Source organism: Xylocopa sonorina, chromosome 11 (assembly GCF_050948175.1).
Source record: "Xylocopa sonorina isolate GNS202 chromosome 11, iyXylSono1_principal, whole genome shotgun sequence".
Lineage (NCBI taxonomy): Eukaryota > Metazoa > Arthropoda > Insecta > Hymenoptera > Apidae > Xylocopa > Xylocopa sonorina.
The window spans coordinates 1,457,574-1,476,483 of NC_135203.1; the positions used below are offsets into that span (position 1 = coordinate 1,457,574).

General features: G+C 32.8%; 3 protein-coding genes across 4 annotated transcripts; 2 read left to right on the forward strand and 1 right to left on the reverse strand.

Moving 5' to 3' along the window:
- On the forward strand, positions 1-12,415 carry Scamc (Short Calcium-binding Mitochondrial Carrier). Of its 2 annotated transcripts, none has more exons than XM_076904673.1 (9): positions 1-698; positions 1,820-1,946; positions 2,323-2,410; positions 2,540-2,651; positions 10,112-10,270; positions 10,837-11,094; positions 11,189-11,356; positions 11,442-11,693; positions 11,777-12,415. In XM_076904673.1, exons 1-9 carry the CDS (start codon positions 507-509, stop codon positions 11,849-11,851), a joined length of 1,431 nt encoding a protein of 476 aa, XP_076760788.1. In that variant the 5' UTR covers positions 1-506; the 3' UTR covers positions 11,852-12,415. The 2 variants fall into 2 exon arrangements, with proteins under 2 accessions (XP_076760788.1, XP_076760789.1); XM_076904674.1 differs by having other exon boundaries at positions 560-698; positions 1,820-1,956.
- Positions 12,416-14,331: 1,916 nt separating this feature from the next.
- Positions 14,332-16,380, reverse strand: Pgls (6-phosphogluconolactonase). The gene is made up of 5 exons (XM_076904125.1): positions 16,255-16,380; positions 15,968-16,188; positions 15,173-15,373; positions 14,802-15,085; positions 14,332-14,659 (listed from the first exon to the last, which is right to left on the reverse strand). The coding sequence occupies exons 1-5, from the start codon at positions 16,287-16,289 to the stop codon at positions 14,549-14,551; spliced, it is 852 nt and encodes a 283-aa protein (XP_076760240.1). The 5' UTR covers positions 16,290-16,380; the 3' UTR covers positions 14,332-14,548.
- Positions 16,071-18,355, forward strand: Bem46 (abhydrolase domain containing 13-like protein Bem46). Its single transcript, XM_076904124.1, has 6 exons — positions 16,071-16,201; positions 16,647-16,961; positions 17,028-17,259; positions 17,462-17,655; positions 17,746-17,906; positions 18,002-18,355. The coding sequence occupies exons 2-6, from the start codon at positions 16,796-16,798 to the stop codon at positions 18,272-18,274; spliced, it is 1,026 nt and encodes a 341-aa protein (XP_076760239.1). The 5' UTR covers positions 16,071-16,201; positions 16,647-16,795; the 3' UTR covers positions 18,275-18,355.
- The last annotated feature ends 555 nt before the right edge of the window (positions 18,356-18,910 follow it).

Here is an 18,910-nt window from a genome sequence, read left to right on the forward strand (position 1 = left end):
GTTATGCGTAGACAGTTGTTCGGTTGTGGTCGTAGGAAAAGTTGGTATACTTAGTTCTACTTTTTATAGTAAATGTACAGTCAATCCAGTATACTTTCCGTACATATTTGTTAGATAAGGATGTAGAGATTCGGAAACTTTTTCTTTCACGCACGCGGTTTACTTTAACAGTGGAAAATTTTCGTGAAATCGTTATTAAACTTGACAGTATACGTACACGCAGAATATAGTTAATTCGGTGATAGAAAGTGCGCGAATGGTTGAAAAATCGATGTCCATCGTTTAACAGTCACCACGTGTGTGCAGTTATGAATTCCCTCATAGGCGTGTGTAACGATCGAAACGATACGTACAGTGGTCGTATTGAGAGTCAGCGAGTGGTCCGCGAGACCTGTACACTCGAACAATAAGGAAAGCAAGAGAAAACCAGAAAAACGTTAATACAAAGGAACATTGGAGAAAAAGTAGAAGGAATTTAGTATCAATATAGGAAGTAACGAAGAACAATGCCTGACGGTCGAGCAAGCGCGGTGCATGGCGTAATGCCACCGCATTACTTACACGAGTTGCCGGCAGAAGACGAGGAAAGACTTCAAAAGATATTCCAGAAATTAGATCTAGACGGGAATGGAAGAATCGACGTGAAAGATTTATCCAAAGCGGTTCGAGAGGTTGGAGTCGATAAACATTACGCAGAGGTGCGTATGATTCTATAATTCGTATTTTTTTACTCTTAGAATGCTCCCGGATAGTATACGCATCGAATCTTATATGTATATATATACACGACTTATATATATGTATACGACTTTCGAGTACCGAATGCAATTTAATATTGTGTAGCATCTTAGTATTTTTTTGAAATTATTATTTAAATGCATTTCAATCTCATCAGATATTTATTGTAATTATTAAAAATTCATCACATATAAAACCACTGAAACCTCCGTGCTTCTAAATGATTATTATATACTGCAGATATTACATAAACAAGTTCGATTAAAAAAAAAAAAAAACGCCAGGATTTTAAATACTCAAATTTTAATCTTGCATGTATTTTTATTAATGCTATATTAATTCAGATAATTTAAATAAATCACGTGTAGTATAATTATTTACGATAAGCTTTAATAATGAAAAAGAAAAATGTACTTAACAAAAAGTGTACGAATAATAAATATCTATTATAAAATAATTGAAATACTGTTAGCAGTTTAGACAGTGTGACTGCGTATATGTACGTTGTATAAATATGTAACATACGTATATATATCTGTAAACCCTACTATGAACTTCGAAATATTGAGCTTTGTGCATTTTATTATATTTTCAGATTCGTTTATTTAATGTTATTGGTTGAAATGTTTATTTTCTTCAAATTTACTCCAATTAACTTGTATTCCGAAAAAAATTAGGAAAATTTTATCTTTACCTAGTTTTACACAATTGCATTAGTTACAACCTTCAATACACTGTAAGCAGTAGTGATTTTAGAAGCTTATCATTGATATTCTTCGAGCCGGATAGAATATATTTACCACTGGTTGGCATTTAATAAGATTTGAACGGTTTCATCAAGGTTAATACCTACTGTCACATTAGTTTTCAAAGCTTTAACTGAGAAATACACTGTAGCATGTAAACTCATAAAAATTCCAATTTCTTAATCTTTTATAATTATTACGATAAGATGTTTTTCGTTATATAATAATTTTGCGAAATATATATATATATACCGGTTGCTATTTCGCAAAATTATTATATATATATATTTTTTTTTTATAATTCTTACATGATTTAAGAACTTTCCTTCTTTCAGAAATTTTTGGCAAGTTCAGATAGCACCAAAAGCGGTGATATCACACTAGCGGAATTTATACACTATGTTCGTGAACATGAAAAAAATCTACGTCTGCAATTCTCTCATCTTGACAAGAACAAGGATGGTCAGTAGATGTACGAAAATCTTACAATTATCTAGAATACTTAAACTTCTCAAATGACATCCTTTCATATAGCTTCCTGATCAATAGAAAGGAATGCACAGGAATAAAATTGTTATAATGCGGTTATTAATTTTCATTTAAAATTGTACTTAAACACTATTTCTAGTGGATATTAAATTAGTTATGAATCATTCTATACATGAATCATTTTAATCGATGCTAAACAAATCCTCGTCGTTGTCAAAATTATTATTATTGAAATAATGCGCAATCTGCAAATTCATTATTATTATTACCCCTTCTACCGTTTACTATTACTCATTATTATTACATTACTCCTTTTGCCGGTTACTATTATCTAATTTCATTTCCGTAGGTAAGATCGATCTAGAGGAATTGATAAAAGCCTTCGAAGAGCTGGGAATAAAAATGGATTACAATGAAGCGAAAAAACTGTTGCAACGGTAAGTTAAACGTTACGGATATCTTTTAATATTTTCTTTTAATTGCGACATACGAACTTTCCAATTATTTGTAAGAACAAAGAAGAAAAAAGATTTGAATAAAATCCATCTTGTAATAATGATTTGTAGAATGGACAAAGATGGTAGTCTCACTATAAGTTTCAACGAATGGCGCGATTTTTTGCTTTATGCACCGAGCACCGACCTCCTAGGCCTTATCGAATATTGGCATCACACGAACGTGAGTAATCATTAATTCATACGTAACAATACAAATATTTTTACACTTTTTTCTTTTACATTGGAAATGATTAAGATGGAACTGTTTATTATATTTGTTAATGGAAATCTGACGACTTGTCTGTTTAATGAAAAAAAGGGTCAATTACGCGTTTACTTCTTGTTGAAACGTAAACGGAGTAGCGCAAGCAGCTTTGAGGCCGTCTGCCCTTTATACATATAGTATTTGTACGATGAACTCGTGGGTGTAGTTTATACGTGTACGAGAAGAAAATGATCGAGTCGATTCAGGCTTTTGATTCGTCGACAGAGAGGGCTCGACCGGAGATGTGACGTAGTGGTTGTCATTCAAAATGACCTTGATAGTCTCCCAGCTGTTTCTACCATCTTTCCTGCTACACACCCCTCTTCCTCTGCAACTTAACATCGGACACGCGTGCGCTTTGGGAGCGAATAATTTTCTTGCACATGCGCCATCTCGGTTTCGCACGGCCGTATGTCTTCGCATAGGGAAGGGAAGAGTAAGATTGTAATTTAGCAATGTTTTGTGATGGAACTCAAACTTTCAAACTGTGACCATTTTCTTCGTTGTATCGGAGGATATCTGTAACAGTGAAAACGTTAGTTGAAATAGGAATAGTTGAAAGAAAGCTTTGCAAGTATCGATTATCCGTCTCTCTCATTTGTAGTCAACCTGAGGAGAACCATCGAATAGCGCAATGCTATAGCGTCTGATGTTTGAATCCATTTAAAAAGTTAGTGTTCATAATTTTCTAACGACGTGCCTTATTACGTGGCGCGATATTTTGAAATTTATTAGTAATTCGAATGCATGTAATCGAACCGATATTTCATCATAGCTTACAAACAAGAAAACAGATTACAAACTGTCGATAATATTTCGTGGAAAACAACTTAAATTTCTCAACATCTTATAAATTGAATTTATTCGTAAATGATGGGACTTAGGGTGGAGAAATATTTCGAAATGTTTCGTCAGCCGTGTGCTCAGTGTACGAGGTCATCGTCTGTCGGATATATATTGAGCACGAACAGTGCTGCTGTACGATTTTGCGTCTGAATAATGGCAGGGTCAATATTGCACATTTTTAAACAAAGTCGTTAAATATTCAATTCTTAAATGAAAAGTATGTTTATTTCAACGGGAAATTTATACATAGGCATTAAAGATCAGGAAAATGTAATAATTTTAAGATATATAACGTACTATTTAAATATTAACGTTTACTATAACTTCAAATGTATTCACAAAATTTGAGGTGTAAATATGTAAAAAAAAAAAAAAGGAACGATGTGAAAAAGAAGACAAGAATGTTCACATAGTTGCTTCTCAGTCTCTCACGTGGCTACGAACTTCAGTATTCACGTTTGTATTTCGGTAATTGCAACTATGCCACGCTTGGAACGTTTTCAGTTTACGTGTTCTATGCACATGCAACCTATACAGATATGATCTAAGAATTAGAGTATTGTGCAAACAAAATTTCACGTTTCCCTGTACAATTTTCGTTAGAAAGAGAGTTAGGAAAGGATTTCTCGTAGCAGCTGGAGAAATACAACTGCGGCACGTAGCAGAATAGCTTATCTCTTACGGCTTTCAATTTTCGTACCGGAATAGTTTAACTTTCACGTGAAAAGAGGCCACGTGGTTACACGTCCTTCTTAAATGCGTTAATGCGCCAATTAAAATACAGGATTGGCCTAAATTCGAATGCCGGTGTTTGATCGTCAGTATATTTTACGTTTCCCGTGATTACAATTATGTAAACAAAATTTCATCGAGCAAAATGTGCTTTACGGAAGAACAGAAATATCCTCGAAACAAGACCGATTAATGCCGTAACATATCGTGAATTGTTTAGAATTTTATGGCAGTTATTAGACATTTTCACGCATCTAATATTTATATATCGTGGTAGTGCCAGCTGTAAATGATTATGCAATTCTATCTATACAATATCCAATTACCAATGTAGCAGCACTGGTATAAAAAACCATAATCAATTCGTAAGTACATTTGAAAATATGCAGCTGTGACGTATGCTGTAGATATTGCAAGAAAAGTAGAGGGGATGTCCCCGGCTAGAGCGAACGATATCTTTGTTTCAATTCCCGTGCCGTTTCTTGGCGCTCTTCAGTCTTGCGATCGGACTCCGAGCTTCCAAGTCGCTGGTTGATGGCGAGGCTCGTTTTATCTAGTTTCCGTGTGCACTTTGTTCAACTACTTTTGCCTGTCATTATTTATATTCTCGCCTCTGTTCCCTCTATGCATTCGTCCCGGGCCATCGGACGTGTTTCAGGATCGTTTTCTCGAAATTGGAAACGATTTTCCTCTAACACAAAAAACTTCAGTGTGCACCGTTCTCAGTTACATTTCTGTAGTAATGTATACGTTTAAAAAGTCAGGATTTCTGAAGCACGATTGTATCTCGTCCACCTGTCCAGTCTGCGAGGAATTCCTTCAAAATTATCATGATCTGTTGCAACGGGTGAGTATCCCACCGAGAGCCGCACTTTTCGCGCGATGTTAACGTAACTAAGTATGGGCATCGAAAGTAGTAACAAGTACAATTCTAATTGGGAATTTGTCGCAATATCAGCTCGTCATAAATATCGCGCTTAATTTTCTTAACAAGAGCAACGGAAAAACATTTAATATTACAATAGTTGATGTTTATTACACCGATTAATCTTTACGATTAATCTTTATTGTTCAGCATTGTTTATTGAAAGTAGAATCTTGCAAATTGGAGTAGGCTGTCTCCATTTTCTTCTTCTTTTTAAGTACATTAAGATAGGGATATCATCAGGAAGTCTTTCTGTCGGTAGAAATATCTATAAGAGGTTATTATAGATGCTTAGAGGTTATGGTTTGTGAAATTATCACGTGATAAACTATGGAGAAAGTGAGGATTCAAGACTCGCTTTGTGCTTACTTTCTTTCATTTCAATGAGATTCTTGTAAAATTAACAAGATCTTAAAAAAGGAAGAATTTATGTATCGTTAAATTTATCAACAATATGCTATTGCCATTGTTGAATTATGAGGACATTGAATGTTTTATTAAGGCGTTTTATAAGATGAGGTATTGTAAAAGTTCTAATAATTATGTCCGACTTGCGTGTACACAAGTTACTAGCTAACCTGAATGAAAGATAATCACTATCGGCGTTTTACTGAAAGGGGGTAACAGCTGTGGTAATAAACACGTGTTTGCGAATATTTTATTTGGATATTGAATAGAAAACGTATATAAATGTCATGAGAATATTTTTCTATCGTCAAGATGCGTTAAATAAATTTGTTTAGGAGCGAGTGAATCATATATATCGTGAAATTAAATGAAATTACATTGACAAGAGCTGTGGTGTCGGGCAATAGCGAAGCATCAAACGATGATTCATCGCGAATGCAAATCCTTTCCCTTCTCCGGTTTATTCGAGATTGTTCCGAGCAAACGCTTCTACTATTATTTAACATAACTTACCGCTTCGCGCGGAAATTTTTTTCAATTGCACTATATATACACTATAATAATGTTATAGAAATCTATATATGCACTATAATAATATTCTTTAACAGAATATTATTTGTGGAAATTCATTAACATCGATGAAAATTTTTTGCCGGATTGTTATATGTATAAAAAAATAAAATTTAAAGAATCCAACTCATAAAAGTGGCACGAATATTTTTAATGATACATACAACAGAAAATTTTGAAAGATTACCAAGTAACAATTCTTGAGACCTTAATGATTTTGAGTATCGATTATCAAAAGTGCAGTTTAGTAGACTTAAGTTGAAGTACGCTATTTAATAGAATTTCATAATATTCTTATGCGTACAAGAATAATGGAGACGTACAAATATACTTCAGTTTCGCTTAATCGTTTCATATGTGTACTTAAAGATATTGTAAGATTAATATTTTTTCAGTAAGAAATACATGCATAAGAATATTGAGAAAAATTGGCATAGTTTTTAAAGTAAATATGTAGTTATACAATACTTAAGCGTAAAGTTATTGGTAATCAGTGACTTGGGCGATTGTTATCTGACACTCGACTTCAGATATCGATTTCCCCGTAATTTTCAACCGACATTATTTTTAAAATAATGTTTGAAATATGTGTTTTATTGTATTCCGACTGTGTTGTAGATCGCAGCAAATTTGAGCAAACAAAGTGTTTTGTTTTTACTTTTAAAAGAAAACGTAAAAATTAACTAACAAGAATTCCTAAGCAGTTAACACATGGATACGATGGTAACTTCAAATATGTATTTAACCGTTATTAGATGTCTGGCTTTGATTAGTTTTATCGACGTATCTTTTTAATCAACGGTCAGATTAATACCAAGCGTGCATTAAATATCAATCTGTAGTTTTATCTCGCGCGGAAAAATTTTTACTTTGTAGGATTAATTCTTTAACTTATGAATTTTTCAAAGTCCTACAATTGTAAGTTATGAGAAAAAAAAAGAAACGTCTGCGTTATAGGATGCCTCTTAATTAGTCTAATTGTGGGAAAAAACAAGACAATTTGCACACCACTTCATCGATTCCTTCGAATATTATCAATATTTCACGCGCTCTATTCGCGTTTAATTTTTCTGCGAAAGAAAAGACCACTTCCAATCAAAGTCAAATACAGTAGAATACATCCCTGTGTGGTAGGGATGAGAATAATAAAGAGGTAATAACACAATAATAAAGAGGTAACTAACATGCGGGAGATGGCATGGATAACGAAGATGTAGAAAAAAATAAGGAATTTTAGTTAAGAAGAAGAATAATGTATGCAAAGATATTAAATGTAAAAAGTGTGCAGTGAGAAAAGTACGAGCAAGGAAAGGAGAAATGTACGTAGGAAAACGATTGTTTAAAATGATATAAAAAAGAAAGTTTTCCATTAGACAAAATAAGAGCGATGTGCCAAAAATCCAATAGAAAATATTAAACTGTAACCGTACGGTAGACTTAAAATTTATTCTGATCTAATTCCCATGTTTCCGCGTATATTATTCAGCTAGATGCGAAGAAACCAGTCTCATGATCAAACTGTTCTCACATCAGCATGTGAGTTAAATTGACAAAGATTTTGTGGTCGACATTGGGCGAGACACCAACTAGTCTGTTGGCTTATGGCCCGACTTCATCAGAGAAATCTGCATACTTCCCCGTTTGTTTCAGTTGTTTCTTGAGTTTAATCGATTTTATCACGAGTTGCTTCGCTACTTTGCGAAATAAGTACCAGGGTATTTATTTTTATTCCTCCACGATGGATATTGTCGACATCGATACGGATGTTGCGCTTCAATTTCACGTAAAGTTAAGTATCTATGATTAATAATTATTTTCCAGGCATTAATAACAGCTTCCGCTTATAATGGTTTCCTGAAAGCGTGATTCGATATTGAATAAAAGAATGCTCTCTTTCATTCTGATTGGTTCAGAAAATTAGTCAGAGGTATTACAATGCGAATCGCAAGGTTGTCCATCTTTTAATTATTTCTAGAGACGGCTATTACGGTATAAATTGTCGTTTGATGCATATTCATCTCTTTAAACAGAGATATCGGTAAAAGTATTCGATTCGTGCATTCAATTGAGGGTGTGCAAGGTCGAAATTTAATTCGATGAAACCTGTCAGCGTCAAGGCTACTTTATAATTCTACTTTACATTTCCGTCTTTTTTTTCTTTTTTTGTACGCGCCGTTTCCGGTTGCAAGTGAAATCCGTGTCTTTCCTTTTTAACGTTGTACAAGTAATTCCTTCACTTTATCCACCAAGGAGAACAACTTCGTCGTTTCCGAGCAGACATCCACCTTGTCTGTTCACGGTCTCAGTTGTAGGACAGTTTAGTAAAAATATAAATGGACAAAAATAAATAGCGTTAATTATCTCTACTACCATATGCACGTATAATATGTATATCGTGTCAATGCCGTGTCTTACAGAGGACATCTGAAAAAGTAACATGCGTATATGTTGCAATCGAGGCAATAATGAATATCCTCCCTTTTAGAAAATCCGCGATGCTAATTTCTGGCAGGGCCGCCGTGCGGGTGAAAGGTGTCTTTTCGACGAAATTTAGCGCCATTTCCCATGGTGCAAGGATTTGTAAATTACAAAAAAATAATTCATTTTAGTTGAAAAAATGTTTTCTCGGTTAGGTAACATTTTAAAAATGATTACTTTTTCTACGAAGCATCTATGTTCTTAAAAGTACTTTTTAAAATAATATTACCTCTATGTTACCTTGTTACAAACGAATGAAAGATAGATAGAGAATGAATGAACTGAAACAGATTAATATAAAACATACATGTTTGCTGAAATAAAAATAAGACAATATAAAATGAATAAATCTATTGTTTTTTAGTTGGTAAATCTTATCTTTACCTTATTTATTAATTTTCATTGTATCAGGTGTTTCGTGACACTTTAGCCTTAATACATAAAAAGTATAGAAATTTTCGTGGGGATATGGCGGCCCTGTTTACTAAATAATTAGCTATTTGCAATAAATGCTATTGACATCGGCCATTCTTATCCATTAACAAGTCTGCTAAGCCGTCAAACGTTTTTCTTTCGTGTTTCTATTTCAATCTTTTTCCTCGTCTCGTTCTTTTTTTAAACAGACAAGATTTTACTGGAAGCTGCATGTCTAACAATTGCGTGGAAATGTATTCTTTTAGCATTCACCAATTGGTTATTTAAAATATGCTTTATGTTGGGCTCCCTAAACGTGTACGCGTTTCAAAATCGATCAATGGCAATTGTTGAACTTTAAAAAAAAGAAAAAAGAAAAATGCATTCGATCGCGATGGGAGTACCGAACAGTCGCGGAAATCGTGATTACCAAAGTATCACGCAACGTCTGAGACTGAAAATCGGTGGCCGTTGGAATGCCTGAAAATTCTTCAACCGATAGGAGTTCAAGAATTATCTGACGCGTGGTACAAATGGTACGAACCATCATCATGTGCATTCTAACCAGGCGGGAGATATAACCAGCGGATACCGGTTCAGAGTATATTGGAAGATAAGGCACTGGGGGACGTATATTTCTCGGTTAATAATTAAAATTATTCCTTCAAGATTGAAAATTGTAAGAGATGCAAGATTTTACTAACTGGAATTCTAAAATTCAATTGACTTTTCTCTAAAATGCAGTAACTCTTATTCCTGAAGAAGGGTTGCTGTTGGCTTCACGTATTCACCAATTAGGTCTTGTGTCCCAAAATTTCCGCTCTTAGCCCTTTTCTGCGCGATTTATTAGAGTTTAGAGGACATTCTCGCGGTATAGTTTCCACCAGCGTGCAAAGTGGTAGTTTATTTTCGGTGCGCTTGCTGAGTGGTGTATTTATTTATACGGAACCGGCATTACAAAGCATCTGATCATCAATTTGTATTGGTTTATTTGTTCTTCTAGTATATGGACATTGGGGAGGACATCGGTGTCCCCGAGGATTTCACAACCAGTGAAATGGTCTCCGGAATGTGGTGGCGACATTTGGTGTCCGGTGGTGTAGCGGGTGCTGTATCACGCACTTGTACAGCACCTTTGGACCGTATCAAGGTCTACCTACAGGTGCGTTTGCAATTTAAAAGCGTGCACGCGAGTATAGAAATCTTCGTTTCGTCAAACAGTACGAATGGATATTTTTGTAATGCGGAAACGTACGAATTTCTATTTCACTTTTTATCATTGGCACTTTAAGTTCACCCTTTTATCAATCAAATTCACCCCTTTCAAAATTAAATTCATTCTTTTGCAAATTAAATTCGTCCTTTTGCAAATTAAATTCATCCTCTTTGCAAATCAGCTATTTCTACTTAAATATTTCATTTAACAAAACACCAGACGCAAATTAGGCAGTAAAAAAACGAAAGATTTCGTTGAAAGAGGTACAGACATTTGTTTAAAGGTATTTACCAATTCATTAAAGTAAGTAAATGGGTGTATAAAATAAAAGTTTTCATTTGGAAATTAAATTTTAACCACGGAAATAACTGAAATAATAAGAGAGAGAAGTAAATGAAAAATGTAATTTTATAAATGATAGATGCAGAAATATTAGGTATGTGTGTCTATTAGATAGGATTGAAATTAAATGAATTCTGCTCTGTTTGCTTTACGAAGAAGAATACTTTCAGGTGCATGGAACGCGACACTGCAAAATCACAAGTTGCTTCAGGTACATGCTCCGCGAGGGTGGCTCTACAAGTTTGTGGAGAGGAAATGGTATAAACGTACTTAAAATCGGACCGGAAAGTGCTCTAAAATTTATGGCCTATGAGCAAATTAAGAGGGCGATCAAAGGTGACGACGTTAGAGAACTTGGACTTTACGAGCGATTAATGGCGGGATCCTTAGCCGGTGGAATTAGCCAGTCTGCCATATATCCGCTTGAGGTATAAAATGTTCATTTGAAATGTAATAAATTATAATTTTAGTATACATGCATCCACCATTTCATAGTTACATCGTACACAATGCTTGTTCCAGGTGCTTAAAACTAGATTTGCACTTAGAAAAACGGGAGAATTCTCTGGTTTGGTAGATGCAACGAAGAAAATCTATAGACAAGGAGGCTTGAGATCCTTTTATAGAGGCTATATCCCTAATTTAATGGGAATAATTCCGTATGCTGGAATAGATCTTGCTGTATATGAAGTATGAGTAAACTTAAAATATAATTGTTATTCAGTGGTATTTTACTGAAATGTTCTTTCTATCAATCGTTATACACTTGTTACAGACTCTGAAAAATAGGTATTTACGAACACATGACAAAAATGAACAGCCACCGTTTTGGATATTATTGTTGTGCGGAACAACATCTAGCACGGCTGGTCAAGTGTGTTCGTATCCATTAGCGCTAGTCAGAACGCGGTTGCAGGCTAATGTATCACCAGAAAAACCTAATACCATGAGTGGTGTTTTTAAAGAGATTATTAGGAACGAAGGAATTCGCGGTCTATATAGAGGTTTAACACCAAACTTTTTAAAGGTATTGTACAGATTGCACGAAAAAATTAATTTAGCGAATCGTTGATTACATATATACGAGTTTGTTTATTTTTTTATTTTCAGGTGGCACCAGCTGTATCGATTAGTTACATAGTATATGAAAACTTCAGGGAACTTCTGGGTGTTAATATGACGTGATGATTATTTATTTTAGGTGATATTAATTTAATTAAATTATTCTCTAACTACGCCATACAATATACAAACCGGCCGACCTTTGGCTACTGTAATAAGCAATTCGGCATACTCTGCCCTTTGTTAAGTGTAACGTCGCTTATTTATTGTTAACTCGAAGCTTCCACGGTTATTTAAGCATTTGTCATTATATTTCTCAATTGTATCATACTATTGACATATACTAAGACACCAATACATTTATAAAAGATTTCGAGTAAGAAAGCAAGTGTTACGAAAATGGCCAGCATAAGAAATTTCAATTACCTTTCAACGACTTCATATTTATACACTGTTCATATGTGTATACAATGTATTAATTAATTTAATCATATTCATTGTTATGATTTATGTTCATATTTTACTTCCATGAAGCAATATGAAAGTGTAAATCTATAATTTCAAAATAGAAATATAGTACAAAATCTCTAGAAAAAAGAGAGAGAGAGAGGGAAAGAGAGAGCAAGGAAAAAAGTATTATGATTTATAACTTCATTTTGATCGTCTTGTTTTGGAAAGGAAAGGTATAACCGATAAAACGTAATTTTATGAAAACTCTAGACGAATGTATTACTTCAAAATACATTATGCAATGTTACAAATCCTGAAAATAGGGGAATCGAGTTATATTGCTACTGTGATATGTATCGTTATAAGCTAAATTGGAAACATAATTCAGTACATAACACCTTATCAATTCCAAAAGTGTATTCAGTTTTTATTGTACACATCTTCCAGTCATATATTTTTAATAATGATGGTAACAATAACTCCTCTATTATTAAGGTGCTGTGTTATGAATTAGTGTAGAAAAAAACTGCACTCACGTTTCATTAATCTTTTTTTATAATTTATATGTTGAACTTGTTCCATGGAAAGGGTGTTACACCCTTGATTATACTTGTTATACGCATTGTCTCGACATCATTTTTTACCTATTGAATCTTGTGAACAAATTCTGTATATTGTGTATATTATAAATATGTATAGTTAGGCTTCATAGAAGTGCATCCCGAGATATTATATTCGTGTCTGTTTACTTCTTTGAAATAATTATAAAAACAATTACGAGAGTTTCGAATAACGATGATAAAATCTAATAGGTTTGTAATTCAATTTAAATGAACATTACTAGATATTACTTACATTTGCATTCTTGAAATCAAAAACATCTCACCTTGTACATTACTTTTTTTACATAGAGAAAGCAAAATGTGACGTAAGTAAAGCAACTATAAATTATGAGTCCCAGTTTTCCTACTAATAGGGTATATAAATATAGCATTTACATATTAGATAGATTGTACAGATAAATGTAATTGAACGAATATTTTTGATTACTTTTAAGTTATAAAGACGCTCACATATGTTTTCCAACAGGATTTTACAAATAATTCATACGAACTTAAAAGAACTGTAACAAAAGTTATTTAACGCCCAACGGAATAAAATTTGAATGTTTTACAACATACAGTTATTATATATTGTGACGAGAAAATCTGAAAAATGCATGTCTTGAGAAACAATGTGAATTGATAGTTTTTCTTTAGTTCTATTTATGGCGCAATATCCATGTACACATAAGACTTTTGTAAAAAATAAACATAATTTATAAAGTATTGTAAAAAAATTTAGTTCCTAAGCAATTCTACATTGATTATTAAATTCGACTGATGGCAGATATTTTATATTATAAAAGTGTATGTCTCAACACACTTCTGCCTTACATATATATATATATATATATATATATACATACACATAAAATAGTCACATTTTGCTGTATACCTATTTATCCATATTTATTAGTTTTATGTAAGAAACCAAAGAATGTCCTTTACTATCTGTAAAAAGCGAATACATAATTCTTTATTACATTATAGTAATTACATCTATTTACTTCTGTATACAAAAATACAATAATTATATTTATTCTTGCAAATAAAATATAATCATGTAAAGAACTTTAAATAACACATTCAATATTATTTGATATTTCTATATATATATGAAAGCAAATAATATTGAATATGCCTATATATCTCTCTATACATGTGAAAAGATTATTTTAATTTATAGGCAAGTAAAATTATTCGTTTTTATGGCTATATTAAAGTAGAACTAAAGTAGTGTTAAATACTTGTACACTTTTTAGAAGAGATATATTTTTTATTCTAGCTGGTACCGAGGATATTTGTTTTTACATATCATTTATAAAATTTAACTATCCTTCTTTCTTATACAATTGTCTAAAATTATTAAAATGCATAATATCTGGTGACAAATATATATTGCAGTCTGATGACAATGATGAATTAGCAACTTAATGTAAAAATGCTTTTTCTTATTATGTTGCGCATTCATTGCATATAATTGAACTACTTTTAAATTTAAATGAAAAAGTAAGATATATCAGAAACTTAGTGTATTAAAATACATAATAATACAATCTAATATATATTTTAAATGACGCTAACATTACAATAAATGAATATCAATCTTTGAGCAATAAATTACAAAACAATGCTGTTGTTTAATTACTTTTCTATTAGGATATCTTAAGTAATATGTATACAAAAGTAAGCTCGAAAAAACTTGCTGAGCATTAGGACAACATATTAATGTGGAATGTCATAGATAATATTCATTTGAACACACTATTTAGGCTGTTTCTAAGAATCTTGCAGCGTCTTTGTCCAGGATCCAATACAACTCACCGTTATGTGGTTGTACACGAGCAGCTGGTAAATTTTCCCTGTCTTTCAAAATTCTCTGCAAAATATTAAATGTTAAAAATACAACTTGCACATGAATTATATAATTTGATAATTACTACAGTGAAACCCTAGTATCCGTAATTAAAAGTTACAGAAGAAATTCACTGCATTTTTAAACTCTCAATGACAGTAATCACCTTGACAATTTCAGCTTTGCTACTTCCGATGGCAGCAAATATGCATTTTTTTGCATTATTTATCACAGGAAGTGTAAGGGTAATACGAGACAGCGGTGGTTTAGGAGAATCGTTAACAGGACAAACCCATAAGCTCGATTCATTTAAAACTTTATGACCAGGGAAGAGAGAGCATGTATGTCCATCTGGGCCTAATCCCAAGAGAAGCACATCGAAACACGGTACACGATCGGGAGGGAAAAACACAGACATTTTTTTAATGTAATCTTTTGCGGCATCTTCAGCTACAAGTAAAACATGGTAAATATGATTATACAAATTACGATCATTCTTTTAGATCAGAAAAGATGAGTCGAAAAATATTATTTTACCAGATAGATCTGGGTCAATTTTTATGAATTGATCTTCAGTCACTGGTATTTTCTCTAACAATTTTAACTTATATTCTCCATAAGTGGAATCATAGCTATCAAAAGGAACAACTCTTTCATCACAGAAGAAGAAATACCATCTACTCCAATCAGTCTTAATGTTAGGTAAACTTTGGGCCAATAGTTGTACTAATGACCCCCCTGATAAAAAAAAGAGAAAGAAAAAAGCAAATGAGCGTTTTGTAATTTATATGTAATATTTTATATAAAAAGTTATCTATTGCAGGGGTTCTCAAACTGGATGACGCGAGCATGTGCCAGGGGTGTTGCAAGAATACTTAAACAAACCGTTTCATTCATCGTATTGAAGACAACTGAACATTAAATTTGCACTGTTGGTTACTTCTTTTCCTAGATATTCAAACTGCTTTAAGAATAACCGTACCGCAAAATTTTTTTAGTTCAACGGGGATGCTGCGGCAAAAAAAGTCTGAGAACCGCTGATCTATTGACACACTTCTGCAAATGTTCAAAAGAAAATAAATGTAATATCCGAAACGCAATGATATAAATTGAAATAAATCAAAGGTAAAATATCAGTCATTCTTTACAATACTTTTTAAGATACATTTATAATATCTATAAAAGCACGTATTAAATCGAATAATACTACAAGTTCTCGCGTAAAATGTACCTTATGAGCAAACAATCATTTCAATATATTCAATTAATAATATTTTCTTAATAACTTTCAGATACGATAAATGTAATTAATATTTATTTCAGACGTATCACCTGATAATCCAACTTTGAATGCATCACCACTCACGAGCACCTCTTCGGCACTCTTTTGGAGAAGGTTAGACAAACATGACACAACGAATCCGTCACGAGGTTCGATTAGTATTTTCTCCATTATTTCCCTATATTTATTAGCAGTTCTCAGAGGTAACGAGCCAATTGATAATCGTAAATAAATGAGAAACTCGATACGAATAGCGGAACTCGTGCTAGGTCTAAAGATGCAAGGTAGTATTAGTTATATAGCATTGGTTAACAGTAATCAGAATACAGTATTGGACCTTCGCGATGACACGTGATAAACCTGCGATATCATCTCCTACTTGTTACTATGATTGCGCCGCCAGTACGTTTTGTACACGAACATATTTTCGGTCAACGTAAAATCACGCTATGATCTACACCGTGTGTTGTGAAAAAAGTTCATAACTTGTACACAATATTTACATACTGTATTGGTATAACCTATGCTCAAACGTGTAGCGGCAATATCAATTTCTAACTCGATGTTTCCCCTTCATTTTTGAATGTGTCAAGTTAATTCAACTTGTACCATGTAAACTCTGATTTAATAAATTTATTTAAAAAGTGAAACGCATTTATTTGTCAATTCAAATCCAAAGTTTTACAAAGTGGATCGTTCGTATCGAGTAAATCTTAATAAAAATTATAGGTTACGAAGTCATCAATGTTAACTGGAGCACTTGATTCACTGAAATTATACTATGATCAAATCGAGATACGCGATACCATATACCTAGTGAGGAGAGAAGTGTTCTAAATGATTAATAGTCAATTTTTTGGAAATACCATTTACTGATCATGTCATTTTGTATGCGACTTGCTCGCAGTAAACCAATCCGTTTGTTAGGAGGCATAGCTATAAAATGTTGGGCATTCTCTGGAACTTATATACTTGCCTGTTTTCTTTTGTATTGGTTGTACGGTGGGATTTCTGCCTTCTTTCTGCTTTGCTTCGCGACCACAGGTAAATTTATTAATATTTATGATGAAACATGTAATTTGTTTAATATATCCGATACTCTGTTTGCAGGTATATTGTATCACAGAGAAGATCAACTTGTGTACCGTCCAGAATGGCCAGCTAATTCTCGGGTATATGTTCCTGCACCTTCGATATTTAGTTTACCTTATCAAAGTATTTATACTAGATCAGGAGATGGTACGATGTTACACATGTTTTTTATTTCTCAATCAGAGGATAGAGTAAAAAAGGTGCCCACTTTATTATTTCTTCATGGCAATGCTGGTAATGTAGGGCATAGGTTAGTGATTTTTATTATTAAAAGTAATTAAATTAATGTTATTGAAATATCTATAAAAAATATATAAAGTACATATAACATCTAAAAAATGATATTACTATTTAGATGCTATTTCTTTAGTTGTGTTAATAAAAATTTCATAACATTGCAGTCAATATAGTTTGTTTTTAAAAAGTAGCTAAACAACATAAAATTATTTCAGACTGAAAAACGCAGTCGGATTATTTCATACTGTTCAATGTAATATTTTAATGCTGGAATACAGAGGCTATGGTTTATCTCAAGGTTCACCATCCGAAGAAGGTTTATATATGGATGCTCGGGCTGGAATTGATTATTTATTTAGTAGAAATGATATAAATACAAATGAAATAATTGTATTTGGTAGATCATTAGGTGTGTATACGTATCTAATGATGAATCATTTTCCAGGATAAGAATGTATGCTATATATTTAATATATTGAAACACTTTTTTTTCTTGTAGGTGGAGCTGTAGCCATCAATTTAGCTACAAAATCAGAAAATTCTCAAAGAATTTGGTGTCTCATTCTTGAGAACACTTTTACTAGTATTCCTGATATGGCTGCATTACTTTTTGGATTAAAATGTTTACAATATTTACCGCTTTTTCTGTACAAAAATAAGGTAAAATGATTTCTTTCCAAAGACCAATCATGTTCTCTGATACGTTAAAAGTTAAATCTTAATTTGTATTATATAATTATAACATTGTATTACAGTATTTGTCCATTTTCAAAGTGCGATCACTAACGATACCTACGTTATTTATTTCTGGTCTGGCAGATACACTGGTACCTCCATGTATGATGCAAGATCTTTACAAAAATTGTAAAAGTCCATATAAAAAGATACTTTCAGTGTCGGGAGGTACGCACAATGAGACATGGTGCCAACCGGGATATTATAAAAATATATGTAATTTCTTAAATGAGTTAAGAGAAAATCCTCCGCCTCAAGTGACACCCAATCACTGGCAAATAGACGACATATAATTACAAATTATAAAACTATCACATTAATGTGATTAATTATATTTTGAAGATTGTTCAATACTGAAGTAAAAGGCACGAATGGAGATTGCTCAAGGTTACTCTTTCCACTTTGCGCTTTTGAAAATCTAAAACTTCTGTGCAGTGCTGGAAAGATGGGAAGCAGAAAAAAATGTGGTACCGATTGACTACCACCTTATTGTTTCCAATGCTATTGTAAAATTAAGGTGTACAGTTTGTTTTCATTATTGATAAAATCTACTAATGGAATCATATAATACTATCGATCTGACTTTGAAGCAGTGCGGCAGTGCCTCAAAATTTCGTAGATAGAGTTACACGGATGCTCCTTGGATTACTGTACCGTCGCATTAAAAATCATCTCAGCATTACAAAGTAAAGCTTTTGATGATCAAGATTCTCAGCTATTCGAGTGTCTGGTGTTATCTCTGAAATCTACAACATATTCTTTACTCAGTCAATAATTTCACAGTATATCAAATCATAAGAATTAGACTGTCGACTATGCTAAGATAGTCTTAAGCACTTGGATAGTTGAATATGTTGAGTACGTAGACCTAGTCAATACCTCTTAAGCACCGATGCATGGTGTATCTGAACATTTAACACAAACGCACA

Bases quoted from the DNA above. Each gene is read 5' to 3' on its own strand.
- Bem46 (XM_076904124.1), top strand. From the start codon at position 16,796: ATGTCATTTTGTATGCGACTTGCTCGCAGTAAACCAATCCGTTTGTTA. The intron at 16,962-17,027 runs GTAAATTTATTA...CTCTGTTTGCAG, and splicing joins GCTTTGCTTCGCGACCACAG to GTATATTGTATCACAGAGAA. The intron at 17,907-18,001 runs GTAAAATGATTT...ATTGTATTACAG, and splicing joins TTTTTCTGTACAAAAATAAG to TATTTGTCCATTTTCAAAGT.
- Scamc (XM_076904673.1), top strand. From the start codon at position 507: ATGCCTGACGGTCGAGCAAGCGCGGTGCATGGCGTAATGCCACCGCAT. The intron at 2,411-2,539 runs GTAAGTTAAACG...AATGATTTGTAG, and splicing joins GCGAAAAAACTGTTGCAACG to AATGGACAAAGATGGTAGTC. The intron at 11,095-11,188 runs GTATAAAATGTT...TGCTTGTTCCAG, and splicing joins CTGCCATATATCCGCTTGAG to GTGCTTAAAACTAGATTTGC.
- Pgls (XM_076904125.1), bottom strand. From the start codon at position 16,289: ATGATATCGCAGGTTTATCACGTGTCATCGCGAAG. The intron at 16,189-16,254 runs GTCCAATACTGT...TTGCATCTTTAG, and splicing joins TATCACGTGTCATCGCGAAG to ACCTAGCACGAGTTCCGCTA. The intron at 15,374-15,967 runs GTGATACGTCTG...TTTTTTTATCAG, and splicing joins ATTCAAAGTTGGATTATCAG to GGGGGTCATTAGTACAACTA.